Below are 15,904 nucleotides of genomic sequence, written 5' to 3'. Positions count from 1 at the left end.
TCTCAACTTTGACTCATGTGAATGACAAAAACAATATATGAATTCATTTGAAAATGTTTTTTAAATAATTGGAAGCTTTTTTTGTATAGTTTCTAAATCACTTGAAGTATTTTTTAGCAAAAGTGTTTTTTACAAGAAGTATCAGTTATATGTTTTTTCAGAAAACTCTTTCAAATGCTTTTTCATAATTTACGTACATTTTATTAAGAATTGATTCTAAAAATATTTGCATAAGAAAAAAAACACGCTTCCATAAAAAGAAATTTCAATCACACCCTATATTTGTGATATTCTCGAAACCTAGTTATGACTAATCTTGATAACGTAGCTTTCTTGTAAGTGCATCATAAGCTCCGTTGTACTAATCTTATTGTTCATTAAAAAATGAACGGTAGATTATATTTTTAATACCTAAGACAATGATTTAATTTGGTTAAAACTTGCCTGGGAATAAAAATGCAGAAAAATGAGTGAATAAAAATGTCCCAAAAGTGTTGAAAATATGTATAAAAAAACCCAAGGGTATAATTAATTACAATCATTCCATATAATCTCCCCTCAGTTAATCAAGATAATAAAGGTTAGTTGATAAATACATATCTACCATCATCTAATCAAGCATTACCGGGTAATTATTATGACTAAATAATTAAAACTAGACAGGGAAACAATTCAAGAGCGAGGAGCTGCCATTTGCTGCTTCTTTATCCTCTCCCCGTTCTTCACCATACTGCATCGAAAGAACCAGATTCAGAAAATCATGTCATTGATCAAGCGCAATGTTTGGTTTTCGTCAACGAAAAAAGGCTTCGCAGACTGATATCCACGGAAAGAAAATTGAATTGCAAAACGTCTGAAACTCCGGATCACAATCTTTCTTACAGCATTACCTGATATCGTGAGGGGTGATGAGTATCCATTGGGATCCTTGCACCAATGCAAAATCGACAAGAGTGTCTAGACTGATTTTCCGGCTTACAGCATCCTGGAGATCAAATAAGTGCAGAAAAATAGTTGATATGAACCATTCTTTGGAATCTTAAACAGAAAAACCTAGACAAGTATGAACGCAATCTTCATTCCTGGCATAAGGGGCATGGTTTAAGCGTACCATGAAAACATCAAACTCGTCCATTGCTCTAAATGGGGCTTCCGTCATTTCATGAAGAGACAATGTAAAGCACAACGTTGAAAAGGAGCGCTCCCCACCTGATTAACAATCAAATTAACACAAATGTTTTTATTTTTTTAGGTACTTATATTACCGACTGCAAACAGTGAAATCGTTGAGCTAAGATTTCACAAAAACACAAATAAATGGACAACCAGTCGGAGAGTATTTAAGAAGCAAACCTGAAAGCCCTCTAGTGTCGCGAACAGTGCTGCTCGATGCATCCTGGGGCATCTTTACCTGAGCAAAGGAGCACACGGCATCAAGTTTTGCAAGGAAAAATAGGATTAGCAAAAGAAATACCAAGCCGTCCAGAAATACCAAACTTACCTCAATAGCAAGGGTCCTCTCCCTGTCATCAATCTTAATTTTCCCACTCATCCCCTTCCTTCCCAGATGGGTATTAAAACTAAGAACAGAATAAAAATTAGAAGGTACCTAGAATTGAAAAAGAAAAGTGGTGTGATTTGTTAATGAGAAGAGACAACATACTGCCATGTCAACTGGCGCTTTAAAAGATTTGCGTTTCTTTCAAACTTGCTACGTCTCAAATTTAGGGCTTTCTGGCATGCCTGCAATTAAATGATTGGACAAGGAAAAATACATCAATGAGACTCTGAGCAGCAAGATTCATCCATTTGGGGACCGCGCTCCACAGAAGATATAGAATAGACAGTTATCAGACCATATCGAATACAGGGAACAAAGGGCACATCCCAGACATATATAAACTACCATAAATTGTTTCTCCAAAATCACTGCTGTGCAGTAACATTTCCTAGGCAATGCCTAATTAAAAAGGCAACTTTAAGCAAGGGATAACCCAGGCCATATGCCTTCAATAATCCACATCCACAAACTCCAAATGCTTAGAGGTATTAATTGAGTATATAGTTTCAATCAAAATCAAAGAAATTATTTCTCCCCATAGAAGTTTACAAAGCATATGCAATTTCTGTAGAAGGAACAGAGAGAAAGCAAAACTGGAGGCTATATAATTATCCAAAATTTGCAGTTAGAGCACCAACATAGCATTACACATGCAGCACCTTACATGTAACTTTTCTCGGTAAGCTCTGTACTTTTTCTGTCTCTCTAAAATCTTACGTTCTTTTTTCTTATATGACATTCGGAGGTCATCAATGGATTCAGTGAATCTGCAACATATCAAATAAGAAAAAAGATCTTATTTACAAGCTTTAGTTTGGAATTGTTGTCCATCAGAAGCAATAAAGAGAGAATAATTTACACACCTCTGGCTCTCTCGCTCAAGCCTCTGATTCAGCCTGGTTAATAGGGCGCTGAGCTGTTCCGGGGTGCTACCATCCCAATCACCCATAGCTATAATTTCACTCTCAGGACAAAGGATAGAAGCCTTTCTACAATTCTCCTGCAGTTCAGCCAGTGGATAACTTCAGCAACTAGTTGATACTACTTGTTTGGAAGTGTTTTTAGAATGACTGAAAACACTTTTGATGAAAGTGCGTTTTGAAACCAATCCTTAGTAAAACTGTAAGTGAATCATGGAAAAGAATTTGAAGTGCTTCCTACAAGAAGCACATAACTGGCACTTCTTGCAGAAAGCGTTTTCATTTTAAATGCACTTTCCAAATGAGACCTAAAACAATATCTTTCTTACACAAATATTCAAATTCTCAAGAACAATTCAGAGACACAAGTACAGACATCAACCCTAAAATAAAGGGCAGAGAAATTTGAATTCCAATGCACGCTATATTATCTTTGCACAATCACATACCTGGAAATTCACAAATTAATAAAAAATAAAACAAAAGCAGGAGCGAAAGCGGGAGTGTCAAAGGTACACACAAAATCAGCAAAGTACATGAAGCTGTTGCTTGCCAGGAATTAAGACATAATGAAACCATAGGCTGTGGATGACAATACCTCACGATGATGCTCAAGCTGCTGAAATTCTTTTTCTGCTTCTTGGATATCGCGAAGTACCTTGTTCCTCATTACACCTTCATAATGAGCTTTCTCCTGAGATAACTTTGAATTGTTAGATTTACAGAAAGAGAACAACAAGAGTTACAAGGCATTGAAAAAACACGTATATGTGTGCTTGTAAGTTTAAGGACAGTGGAGGAGACCTCTTCTGCAGAAGCCAGATTTTCTTCAGTCTCCATCAGTTCTCTCTCTGCTTTCTCAAAGGCATCAATATCTCCTTTTGCCGACTCTATTGGTTTATTGAACACAAAGAAAAAGTAAGTTGGGAAGAACGTGTATGGAACCAAATACTTAATACTTAAAATGAGTTACCATACCACATAGTTTCTCATATGATACTTTAAGATCATGGGTCTTTGCTTCAGCTTCATCAGTTCTCACTCGAAACTTTTGCAGCAACATTTTCTTTTCTTGAATCTCCTCTTGCATTTTCTGATAATCAACAGTTGATAAAGCTCATCAAAATAAGAAAACTTTATCTTAAAAGATATACATAATGGAGTAAATGAAAACATAAAGTATCATGCAACAGACTGAGATTTCTTGGTGAAGCTCATCAACAGTTGATGCAGGTGATGTACTAGCTTCAGCAGCATAAGCACTGTCTTGAAGCGCTAGTCTCTTAGATGCCAAATCACGGTCCGCATGTGCACGCCTCCTCTACCCAAAGGAAAGAACCAACATATGATTAGCAAACAGCAAGAATGAAATATTTAGACCACTAATCAATAGCAGTGAATTAGACGAGGAGATCTTAAGTTTAGTGTCACATTTCAAACTAAAATACAATAGGACAACTATATTAATTTTGCATTCAAAAGCATAGGTTCATACTCGAAGAAGAGAAGGTAAACAAATATAACCTTCACATTTCGGAGCTTCTCTTGAAGATCCTGAAGGTTTTGCTCTGCATTTCTTTTTCTCCTCATGCACTGCTTATCTTCTTCTTCTACACTTTTCGCTTGCCTTTCAAGATCACTAATTTGATCATCGTAAGAACTACAAAGACGACCAGTTCTAACTCTCTTATTGGGAGGGAGTACTGTCTGGACAGAGCCACGAGAAAACCTAGAAATAAGACAGAAATATGAGCTTATTTGTAAACCCAAACTGCGTCTGAAGCAGATGAATGTGGTAGAAGATTGAGAGACAATAATCAGTTTCCAAACTTGCCACCAACAGTATAGAACCTTGCTCAGTCAAAATCAAATTTTATGAGGAATAGAAAATTACACTAGAAGGTTAGACAAAACTTCAGTAAATAGATTTATGACATTAAAAGCAAAACAAACTTCCCAATCCAGATGTAAATGTGAAAATTGAAGAATATGTAACAGGAATCAGATCTATCTTTTGCTTACATCCTACTACCATCTAAAGTGACAACCTCCTTTAAATTTGAGATCCTCTGGTCAAAAGCAACTGTTTTTCCCACGTCATAATCTCGTACAAGAACTTGCCTTTCAATATCTCCCTGGAAGAGATTAGTTCAGAAAATAATAAAGTAAATGTCAGATCTAGCAAGATCAACAGCTAATAGAATATACCATAAATCATCGTACGAGCAAAAGAAGCCTGTAACTTACCCTATCTACCAAAACATTTAGAACAGTATGATTTTCAGAATGAACACGGGAAAGAGTAGTTGGGTGCTCTGTTTGTGGAAGCATGTGAGGAGGTATATGCAACCTAGTCCAGAAAGAAAGAGGGGAATTATGCAATCACAGAAAGAAAACATGCACTGTATGTATGAGACAGCAAACTGAGAATTAATATCGACCTTGGTAATGAAAAGTCATATATGATAATTTGAACGTTGTTGTACTTTGCTTCTTTTGCACATGCTCTCAGAAGAAGAGAGTCTTTATGATTCGTTACAATGAAAGCATTGAGCAACCTTCCAATGGCATGTTCAACAGCAGGGCCCCAAACATCACCATTATTCAAAGTCTGCAGAAACAACCATAAAGATGTATCACTTAGCATGTAGTTGCAAGCGGCAGTAAAAAAAGAGTCTTGCTAGAAAGAACAAGTAAATTGAAGAGTAAAGTAACACTAAGTATTAACTGTGTAAGTTCAGTAGAAATTATGGAAGTGCATCACAGAAAAAACAATTCTTATTCAAAACATTTAATTTGGTATGGTGAAATACAGGAGTGCAAATTATGTAGAATGTAATACAGTCGTTCCACACTTACCAGGTGGGCACCAATTGGACCAATAGGAGGACTTGTGAATCTTTGATGATGTCTCTCAATCGATTGTAGGAGGTATATCACCTGCTGTCCACCAAATGCTGTCACCTGTATAACAATAACATTTTTCCTACTGAGCATTACAGTTATTTCTAGTAAAATGCCAGCACGTGAGCTATTGCATGTGCATTTTAGAAGGGATGGGTACAAATGGACTTCGTTTGAAATATCCCACATAGAAAAGACTGGTGATTTCACATGCTTCTAAGACCACAATATAGAGAGAGCCTCACCTTGTTGGTTTGGTTTTGACGAAGCTCACGAATAACACTTGAGATCTCTCGGCGATTCTTGTCAATATTTTGAATCTGAAAGATCAACATGTCATAATATATACATTCAAGAATCACAGCTATCTAAGTTTGACAAACAAATTATGCATTTTCAAGTTATGAAATTAACTACATAAAATGTGCAAAAATTTGCGATAAACAATTTCAAGTTATTAAATCAAGCCAAACATTTCATACCATTTGATTTATCTCTCTGATTTCAATATTTATCTGTTGTATGCATTCTGATAAGGCACTCTCCTCTTCCTTCAACCTGAAATATCATTAGATGCAACTGGGATTTGGTTAAATCTTCCTTGACGGCAACGCAAAACATAAATTGACGAAATTTATGACTTTCAACCTGGTAAGCATTGATTCAACAGTAGAAACCTCATTTTGGAGTTCTTTCAGCTTTTCCTCTATTGCAGATTCTTCTGCCTGAGCAATATCAAATTAGTGGTGTAAAAGCTGATATTTTAAAGATGCTTGAGAAGATTAACCCATCCATTTGCGTGTAATCTAGTTAGGCACAAAATCAATTTTTGTATTCCCTGGCTATTTTTCATTATAAATCCTTTATTGGAATTAAGCAAAGGACGAATACATTTCTGATTTGAGATATCACAACCAAGAGTTAATATTTTGTTTTCATTATAACTAAAGAGATTAAATTTGATGATGGAATGTTGACTTTGAGTATAAAGCCAAAGTTGCATACAACTTTAAATACTTCAAGAAACTGTGAGCCAGAATTTGCAATTACAGTTAACAAATTTATGGGATCTTTAACCACCGAGGTATCACCCAAACTTTTTTTTCAGTATTCCTTCCAACCCCAGGCCCTTTTCTCTATAATTGCAACTATTAAAAACCAGGTAATCCTAACTTCAGCGGCTCAGCCTCACATATTACAAGGGCAAGTTCGACGTCTGTACTATTTCAGTAGCCACTAATTAACCCCTACTATTTCCATGGCCTATTGATTGAGCTAATACTGAACCACTACTTAAGAGATTTTCATGCAAACCATCTAATCTTTACATCAATAAAAGCATCCCTTCAATGAGAATAGTATTCACAGAAAGTTCTGTGAAGGAAAAACAAAATGAAGAAAGAACAAACTAGCATGCTCTCAAAGAAGTAATGCTCAAATATGGTTGTACACAACAGGAAACAAAAAAAACCTGTGTATGTTTGGCATGTTGCTCCTGCGTATCCTCAATCTGTTGCTGAAGAGACCTAACAGCATTCATCAACTTCTGGATCTGGTTAGCTTTGCGGCTATATTCTTCTCCAATCCCAATCTTCTCTTTCGTGGCCTAAAAAAGGATTTGGCACCCATTATCTTGAAAGGATGTAACATTTTCACGACCATACAAGAACTAATTAACAGAAATACAAAGAAAAAGGAATTCGATAGCTAATTACCAAATAGGCAAGCATATTCAGAAAGGTAACACATACTTAGCAATTTCAACATTACAATTTTTTCAGAATTCAATTGTAAATAAAAATGAAGTATGTATCACTAAACGGCAGTTTCTTTTGAGATTACTTACTAGTGAAAAAACATTTGCAGAAGAAGTTACTTGCATTCTTTTTTATTTTTAAATTTTAGGATAAAGAAACTGAGGAAGGGGAAGTCAAATGATAAACACACACCCTTTTTAGCCTCTCTCGCACCCCTGTTTAATCATGTCCATTGTTTCATTTGATTAATTCAATCCAATGGCCACGAATAAGAGGGTGTATGTGAGAAGCTTAAAAGAGTGTGAAAATCACCTCCCAAGAACATATGTATCCTTCACTCAGAATACTTCTAAAAAGAACAAGCTTTCAACTCAGGATACTTCTAAAACGAACAAGCTTTCAACGTACCAATGTTAGTGTCTGCTGTAATTCGTCCTTCATTCTCCTAATTTCTGATGTCTTTGCCATCATCTGATCAATTTCAGATTTCTTCAAGGTGAAGCATTCTCTCAGTTTCACCACTTGACCCTGTAAAATAGATACATTTTTTTATCAGAACCCTGTAAATTAGATAAAACAAACACAACTATTTTTCCTTCTAGAATCTTTTCTGTTTGTATTCTCTGGATTCTTTTCAAAGCTGAAGACTTACTTCCACTTAATATTTCTTAAGAAATCAGAAAGACAACAGTCGATGAGGAAAATTTAAAAAGATATCTCTGTCAATGCCAAGATTTTATACTCACTATTTTTTCATCAATTTTAGCTTGACATCGAGGCACACGATCTTTCAGCTTGACGATTCTCAAATTCTGTTCCTGGAGTTGCTTGTCCACATCATATACCCATGACCAAGCAAGCTTCTTTTTTAACTGTTTTGCTTTTTGAGATATTTCTTCAACATGCTCCATGCTTTTAATCTTTTCTTGCAACTCATTAAGTTCCCTTTCAATAGGTCTTATTGAGCCCTCTAATTCATCAACAACAACACCTGCCTTCTCCAACTGTTTTTCAATGTTTTGCAAAAGATCTTCAACTTGCTGAAGAAGTGTGGCCTTGTAAAAGAACTGAACAATCATGTGTCAGTACAGCACAACCATTGAACTCTGTTCTCAGATAACACGCAAAATAAATAATCACCTTGAATTTATCTTTGTCATTCCCAGAATGCAAAAACTCTCTGCTTTTGTCTTGACTCATGACAACACAAGGATTCTCCACATCAATCTGCAGTGTAATGCATTGAAGCATGAATATCCTTTGCATGAGTCTAATTTTGATGAAGGGAAGTGTTGAAAATGCACATGACATGATACAAACCTCTAACAATTAAACATTAAATGCAGTCAAATATAAAATTATCACTCAATTTAAACATATCATCTTCATGAAACAACAAAATAGCAGAGAACAATCCTGTTAGTCTTAGTCTACCATGCTAACTTAATGCAAACAGATAGTTTCTAAAAAATAATTGATGCAAAGCAGATTAAGCAAGTACTAGGAAAAACACTCACATTAAAATGTTCTACTAGCTCTCGAAGATCCTCTTTTCGAGCAGCAACCCTTCTTCCTGCCAAACTCCTCAGGTGGAGAACATGGTCAAATGAAAACTACAACGTCATGAATCAATGATCTGGCACTATAGTACAGCATAAAAGATTTTGAAAGGAAAAAATCATATCAATATTATTAGAAAAGAAAAACATAACGAAGAACAGTTCCATCTCACAGGTCTTTCATTACTTCAATGATATAAGGATGGGAAACAAAATTGGAGCAAAAGATTGACACATGTCAGAAGAAGTTTTCCTAAAACACGTTTTTTTTTTTTTTTTTTTTTTGGAGAAGAAATGGTTTTCCTAAAACAAGTTTACAAATGTTTAGTAAAAGAAAGATGGATAAAGAAAAATGCAACAACCATGTTTTGTAAAGATTTTAAATACATAAGCAACCCTGTGTTGCATGCCAACCTTTAATATGGGAACACAAAAGAATGAAACTGCCAAAAGGACAAATATGCCAACCAACAATATTTCTAGCTGATTCACCAAAAAAAAGTACAAACAAGATGAGAAAGTACTTTAATATCACTTTAAAAGTTTAAAGTCAATGGTTTAATCAACGTTTTATGTAGGTAGAAATACAAACAAGCAATACTGTAAGAAAATTATTCACTCGATACCTCAAAGTCAACACCATAAAATTTGAATCAACTCTATATACTCCATGTTTAAGTAACTACGTTCCTGACTCATCAGAGAGAGCAAAACAAAATTGTATAAGCAAAGGAATTTAAAGTTTAAACCTTGTTTATCCTTCAAAACAGTGGCGCTTGTGGTTCCAGAAATCCTGCGCTCTACTGTTATGATGTCCCCATATATTTCAGGCTTAAAAGCATCCTCCCCTTGATTTTTGAGTTCCACTTGGACAACAGCATTACTGCAATATAACACAGCATATAAAAATGTGAGACACCAAAAAGTAGTTTAAGAACAGATACTTAAAAACAGGAGAAGTTAAAACCACTTAAGACGTTCCATCATGCATTAGGATTTAGGCCACTGGAAGTGAAATTCAACCACCAGAAAATTTCACCGTAAAATTTTCTTAAGAGAAAGAAGAAAGCTTTTGCAAGTCCCAGGTGTTTAATCTTTGGATTTTCACTGGGAATCAAAGTGGAACAACCCTCTACACAAACAGTTCTTTTCTATAACATATCACTTTCAGAATTCAATGATTAGCCATACTGTGCACATACATACCTAAGAAAAAAGGAAAAGTGGAAAAAGGGCAAAAGGCACGAACCTGCAACCAGTTTTTATGAAATCCTTCAATGTCGACGCCCTTTGAGTGCCTTTAGCTCGAGACCCAAAGGCCACACACAGAGCTGTCAGTATTGCACTTTTACCACCTACAGAAACACAAACAATCAACTGATATATACACAATTTCAAACCCCCAATTTACCAAAAAAACCATAAATTCGATCAATTTCACATACAATTCATAAACCCAATTCAAACAGACGCATTTGATAGAGAGAGAAAGTAGACAGAGGAGGGCTTACTTCCATTTTGGCCGGTGATGAAATTGACCCAGTCGCCGAGCTCAATCTGCAAGCTACTGTGGCACATGAAGTTCTCCAATCTGACTCTCTGGACGATGCCCGACCCGGAACGCTGGCGGAGGCCGGAGATAGGGTCACCCATGGCTGGGTCGGAGTGCGATGGCGTTCTCGCGAAGGGCAGAGACAAAACCCTAGGAGACGAGATTGACGGAGTATCTCGGGAAGGTAGAGAGGGTGGGACTTGATTGATGGGACTCCGGAGGATTTAGGCGGGAAGAGAGAGTAGGGCGTGAGAGGGACGCGTTCTTTTTCCCTCAAGAGGCTCTCCTCGATCTCTTCTACCAAAACCACCGGATTAAGCAATCGGATCCTTAAAATTTAAAATAGAAGTTTCTTTTAAAAATTATAATAACTTTAGTTGTTAGATTAAATTTCAAGGATCTGAATCATTTGATCCGGTGACCTTGATATAAAAAATCAGAAAGGGATCTCTTTCTAGGAAAATTGGAAGTGGTGTCAGAGGGTTTTTTTTTCTTTTTCTAAATCGATATGAGTGGGTCAAATCTCACAATTAACTAGTAATAGCAATATTATCTTTATTCAAATCAATATTTAAAAAGATTTGTTTTTTTTATTGTCATTTATTATTACGACCTACTAGTATTCCTCTTCGCTTGTAAATGAGAGGTCTTAAATTCGATTTTCGCCAAAGATAAATTTGAACCACCCCTTTGTGAGATAGATAATATATTTTGTTAAAAATAAATAAATAAAATAAGAAGAAGACATTTTTCGGTTGCATTAGAGGAATTCATTGGCCTATTTTAATTTTAACTCATAATTTAGTTTTGCATAACATTGAGGCATTTGACGTCAAAGATTTTGCTAAATGAGGTACGTACGTGATGTTAAAGATTCCGTTGACGGAGTATTCCTTCCTTAGGAAGGACCAAAGGAGAGCACCCGAGACTCGAACAAGCATTACGCAAAACAGATTATTTTACACTACGAAACATACAATCAAAGCAGGGTAAATTTCATAAAAGTACAAGAACGAAAATGTACTTAAGAGTGCACAATTTGATCTCGTTTATTTGTTAGTTCAGACAACATTAAACATAGGATTGTAGTCTCAGCTAAAACAGTTTCTCTTAAGAAAATATAACAAACGAAGCCTTGGAGTGCCCACCAACAACTAATCAAAGAGTTTAGGACTTTCTAGTATGCTATGATGTATAAAATATCGGAGCACATTACAATTTTCGCAATAGCCTAAAAATTCTATATAATCCCCCACATGATCAAGCATTACCAGCTTTTGGCATTGCTTTGTTTATCTGACGTCTAGTTTTCAAGGAATTGTTGTAGAAAGTTTAAAAATCGGATCACAATCTTTCGTAAAAACATTACCTGATATCGTGCCAAAATCGACAAGAGTGTGCTGATTTTCCGCTTAAAACTATTGGAAAGGGTCAACTTTGGCGCAACAAAAAAATTGTTCATTTTTTACTAGAAGATCACGCGTTCGTGTCCTAAAAACAACATTTTTGTAAAGCAAGATAAGGTTGCATACGATAGACGTTCGTCTCCGATCCTCGTGAAGTGAGGAGCTTTATTGATTTGAGGTCGACCTTTTAAATTGTTGCAGATACACTGAAACTCTCGATGAGCTCCGGTTCTCATATGAGAAAAAAGAAAGTAAGAAACAAGAGACGTACGTATCTTTTCAAGAAAAACTACATGTAAAGGCCTTTTAGAATCTTGATCATGATGCACATTGCTCTGGGTCGTGCGTTGACACAGACAGGACATTTACACTAATGGGTAAATGTAAATCCCAACATGACTCGTTATCATATATGAGGCTTTATTTGCATCGCACCTGGACCCGAATTAGAGTCTAACTTGCTTAGCACAACACGCTTTTCGAGTCGCACGGCCCCATATCGTAGCAAGACAGCCCAACCCAACTCCTGTCGTGATTTAGTCCAACTTAAACTCCACCTCGTAATTTAAGGAATCCAAATTAGCTTCATTTCTCGAAGACTGTTTCCAATCCATGCAAATTAATCAGAGATTAAATCCAATTTACAGCTGTTGTTTTGCATAATTCCAGATTACCAAGATTCAGATTCCAACATTTATAGAATTATTTTACACAAATTACTGGTAATATTCTAACACGCCCTACCGTGATTGATGTATAAAATTTGGACGTGCTTATAAATGCCGTTTACGTGTCACTTAAATTCAGGTATTGACGTATAATTATGCAGTCTACGCGGCACGTTACAACTGACACGGCATATTGTGATTGATGTGTAAAACTTGGATGTGCTTAGAAACATCCACATAATAGTTAGTAACATGTAGCAAATGTCTCTTTGTCGCAGTGTCATAAAGTAACGATGCATATGCACTTTAGTGTGGATTTGATCTCCACCAATCTTCTTCTCCAACAATTTAACCTACGACTACTATCGTTTGTCAAAGCTATCATTATAAGTATATCCTTCAAATTAGGAAAGTTGTTTTGTGCCATTTGATTTTATTTATAACTGATGACCAGTCACCTAAAGTCACATTTGGATAATTTTGAAACCTAAAGATCACTTATAATCAAGATAAAACTTCATATTTCATCATTTATGAATAAAAGGCAAGTAATCCACATTGGAAGATAATTTGACCAGAAAGTAAGCACTAAAATAAAGGCACATTCCCACCCAAAAAGGAGCAAAAACATATGAAAAAACAAACCACCTTCAGAAAAAATGATCTTTTATTTTTTCTTTTGATAATGCATTTGAATTTACTGCTTAATGAGTTGGGATTTACATCAGATACTATCATAATTGCACCATATACCAAAAAAATAAAACCGAAAATATATATAACAGGAGCGCTCGAGCACTAACCAAAAAATACAAAGTATCATGTCCCATATGGCCAGTGGCCACGGCCTCCGAAGGACATATATTTCCGGTTTTGTTCCTTTTGCGTAAGGAAATGCTTGTCACCTACTCACCATATTAAGTGCCCTATTCAGTTTCACACTCTCCCCTCTCTCTCTCCTCACATCAAACACACAGTTTTTAGAGAGAGAGAGAGAGAGAGAAAACAGAGATTTGGTGCTCTTCATCTTCCATGGAGAAGCAGAGAATCTGCAAGATCTGCAACAAGCGGTTCTCCAATGGAAAAGCGATGGGGGGTCACATGAGATCCCACCTCGCCAAGCTTCCTCTCCCACCAAAGCCGCAGTCGCCGCCGCAGCAGCAGCATCACCAACTCAGTGACTCGCCCGAGTCGTCGTCCCCTCCATTTTCGACTTCGAACAGGGGCATGCATTCTTCTCTGGATTCAGCCGTGGTCCACGATGGCGGAGACAGCGACAGCGAGTCCCACCCGCGAAACCCAACTCATAGAAGATCCAAGCGGCGCCGCAAAGTGATTGGGAAATCGTCGCTGACACTGCCGTTCGAGGCAGAGCAGGTGAGTTCTGTTACCGATGCTTTTTCAACTGAAGATGTGGCTAGGTGTCTTATCATGCTCTCGATGGATAAATGGGATAAATGGGAAAAAGTAAAAGTAAAAAATGGGGTGGATGAGTCCGCGGATGAGGAGGAAGAGGATGAGTCGGACGACCGCGGCGGTTCTGGTTTTCGGTCACATATTCGGGTTCGGACTCGGGGGAAGTACAAGTGCGAGACTTGTAACAAAGTGTTTCGATCTTATCAAGCGCTCGGAGGGCACAGAGCGAGTCACAAGAAAATCCTTAAAACCCAGGTGTTTGATGACTATGAAGAGGAAGAAGATGAAGATTTTGAGGAAGATGATGGGCAGAATGGTAATTTGGCGGTGGTGGAGAATCACAGGATATTTGAGTGCTCTGTTTGTTTCAAACAGTTTGATTCTGGTCAAGCACTTGGTGGGCACAAAAAGGTACACTACTACAACAATTTGACCATCAATGCCCCTACTAGGAATATGAATTTGCCAGCGTCTTCTACTAATTTTGTGGACAATTTGGTCATTGACCTCAATCTCCCTGCACCAGAGGAGGAAGAAGAAGAGGTTAGCCAGGTTGAATTCTCAACAGTTTTCGATTAATGCAGTAAAAAAGTGCTTTTGAACTACAAGTGCTTATTTGAAAATCGAAATCCTTGATCATTGACAAGTTGGAGAGGTAAAAGTTAAAAAGTGTTCATCCTGTTTTTTTTTTTCCAAACATAGTTTTCTTTCTGCGTATATACTGATGAACATGAACTAGAAATTTCTCATTTCTCTGTTGAGGATGTTATACAGTGGTTTTTTTTGGATATTTTAATGGAGTTTATTTCTTTTTTTATTTTGAATATTTAATAGTTTACACTTCGTATTGCATGGAACGAATATCAGTATAGCTTCTCGTCATTAGAAGTTAAACTCGACCTTGGCTCTCTTAAGCTAAATTATGAGGGTCAAAATCGCTAAACTCGATTTTCGGATTTTCTTTGTGAGGATTATCGAAATTCTCATATCGTGTCTGTTAATCGTATATCTTGAAATCATAAGTCATTTTAAATATTTTTATTTAAAATTAAACATAAACAGTATTTAACGAAAATTAACCACATGATATACGATAAACAGATACAATTTGAGAATTCAAAAAAGATACTCATTCCAAAAAAATTAAGAAGTTACACGAAGCTGCCCTTGTTTTTGCTTGTGCAGCCACTTGTTTTTGACTTATCGAAACTGTTTCCCTCATTTTTCTCTTTAGGAAAACAAATTAATTAAAATTTTGAATAATATGTGGACAAAAATATAAGTTTGGAGAGAGAATTAAAGTCCAAAAACGCAAAAAAAGTTTGTGCTTTATTTTTTGAATGTAAAATGATTAAGCTTCTACCTGTCATCTCCTCCTTCATAGTTAGCACAGTCGGTGACCAAGTCAAGAGAGAGAAAGAGCCCACTCATGCAGCTGAACCTCTCTCTCTCTCTCTCTCTCTCTCTCTCTCTCTCTCTCTCTCTCTCTCTCCCTTCTTATCTTCTTCTGGATTCTTCTTTTATTTCTGGTGTAATGTGGTGATTTTCTGAGGTGAAAAGGATGACATAACCAGTCAAATAATGCCATTTTGCATTTAATTATACAAGGGTTTTATACGGTCTCGAGTGTAGTTAAGTCGGTTAAATCAATATGTATAAAAAATTAGTTGCAAGAGTTAACTTAAGGTGTCACTTCTACTTCAATTGATAAATGTTGTGTCTACTAGCGGAATTTAAGTTAGTACGGGGTCATAACCTAAGGCACAAGGGGCATGATGACGTGACGTGATCTTTAGCTTCCTTTGGTTAAGCATTGACAACCTATTCATAATTCTAAACTCAACGACAACTCAACTCGAGGGTTCCACTCCCTGCATGGCCTAACCCAACACCTTATGCCACATTAAAATAGAGATGGCATTTTTTATTTTTAACTTTTGTCAAATTAGGTCTTGTTGTCTCTAATGTGCTAGAACATTATCCGTGTTGTTCCTCCCATTCTTAACTCGTTTACTCTTATAAACATTCCTAGTTTTGAATCTTTAGAATCTCAAATCTCATTGTTATTATATATTTATGTTGTTTTATATACATTTTTGTGTTTTTTATGATTTAAAAGAATTATAAAGACGGATGTACAAATTAGAGGAGAACAATTTAC

General features: G+C 36.3%; 2 protein-coding genes across 3 annotated transcripts; one reads left to right on the top strand and one right to left on the bottom strand.

The window, feature by feature from the left end:
* Positions 1-481: 481 nt before the first annotated feature.
* LOC137734030 (structural maintenance of chromosomes protein 6B) lies at positions 482-10,542 on the bottom strand. 2 transcript variants are annotated; one of them, XR_011068559.2, is made up of 28 exons: positions 10,213-10,542; positions 9,951-10,056; positions 9,451-9,584; positions 8,660-8,715; positions 8,283-8,369; positions 7,889-8,209; positions 7,551-7,670; positions 6,857-6,991; positions 6,034-6,110; positions 5,868-5,943; positions 5,631-5,705; positions 5,341-5,445; positions 4,923-5,092; positions 4,729-4,831; positions 4,504-4,616; positions 4,006-4,210; positions 3,677-3,802; positions 3,460-3,574; positions 3,286-3,371; positions 3,080-3,175; positions 2,425-2,561; positions 2,221-2,328; positions 1,664-1,743; positions 1,502-1,580; positions 1,354-1,411; positions 1,112-1,209; positions 891-985; positions 482-730 (listed from the first exon to the last, which is right to left on the bottom strand). XR_011068559.2 is itself a non-coding variant. In XM_068473274.2 (28 exons), exons 1-28 carry the CDS (start codon positions 10,352-10,354, stop codon positions 673-675), a joined length of 3,156 nt encoding a protein of 1,051 aa, XP_068329375.2. In that variant the 5' UTR covers positions 10,355-10,542; the 3' UTR covers positions 482-672. The 2 variants fall into 2 exon arrangements, 1 of the variants encoding a protein (XP_068329375.2); XM_068473274.2 differs by having other exon boundaries at positions 2,226-2,328.
* Positions 10,543-13,162: 2,620 nt separating this feature from the next.
* LOC137733289 (zinc finger protein ZAT9) lies at positions 13,163-14,560 on the top strand. Its single transcript, XM_068472442.2, has one exon. It carries the CDS (start codon positions 13,360-13,362, stop codon positions 14,320-14,322), a length of 963 nt encoding a protein of 320 aa, XP_068328543.2. The 5' UTR covers positions 13,163-13,359; the 3' UTR covers positions 14,323-14,560.
* Positions 14,561-15,904: the final 1,344 nt, after the last annotated feature.

This window comes from Pyrus communis, chromosome 7 (genome assembly GCF_041283825.1).
Source record: "Pyrus communis isolate YQ-2024b chromosome 7, ASM4128382v1, whole genome shotgun sequence".
Lineage (NCBI taxonomy): Eukaryota > Viridiplantae > Streptophyta > Magnoliopsida > Rosales > Rosaceae > Pyrus > Pyrus communis.
This window is presented reverse-complemented; position numbering and strand designations above follow the sequence as displayed.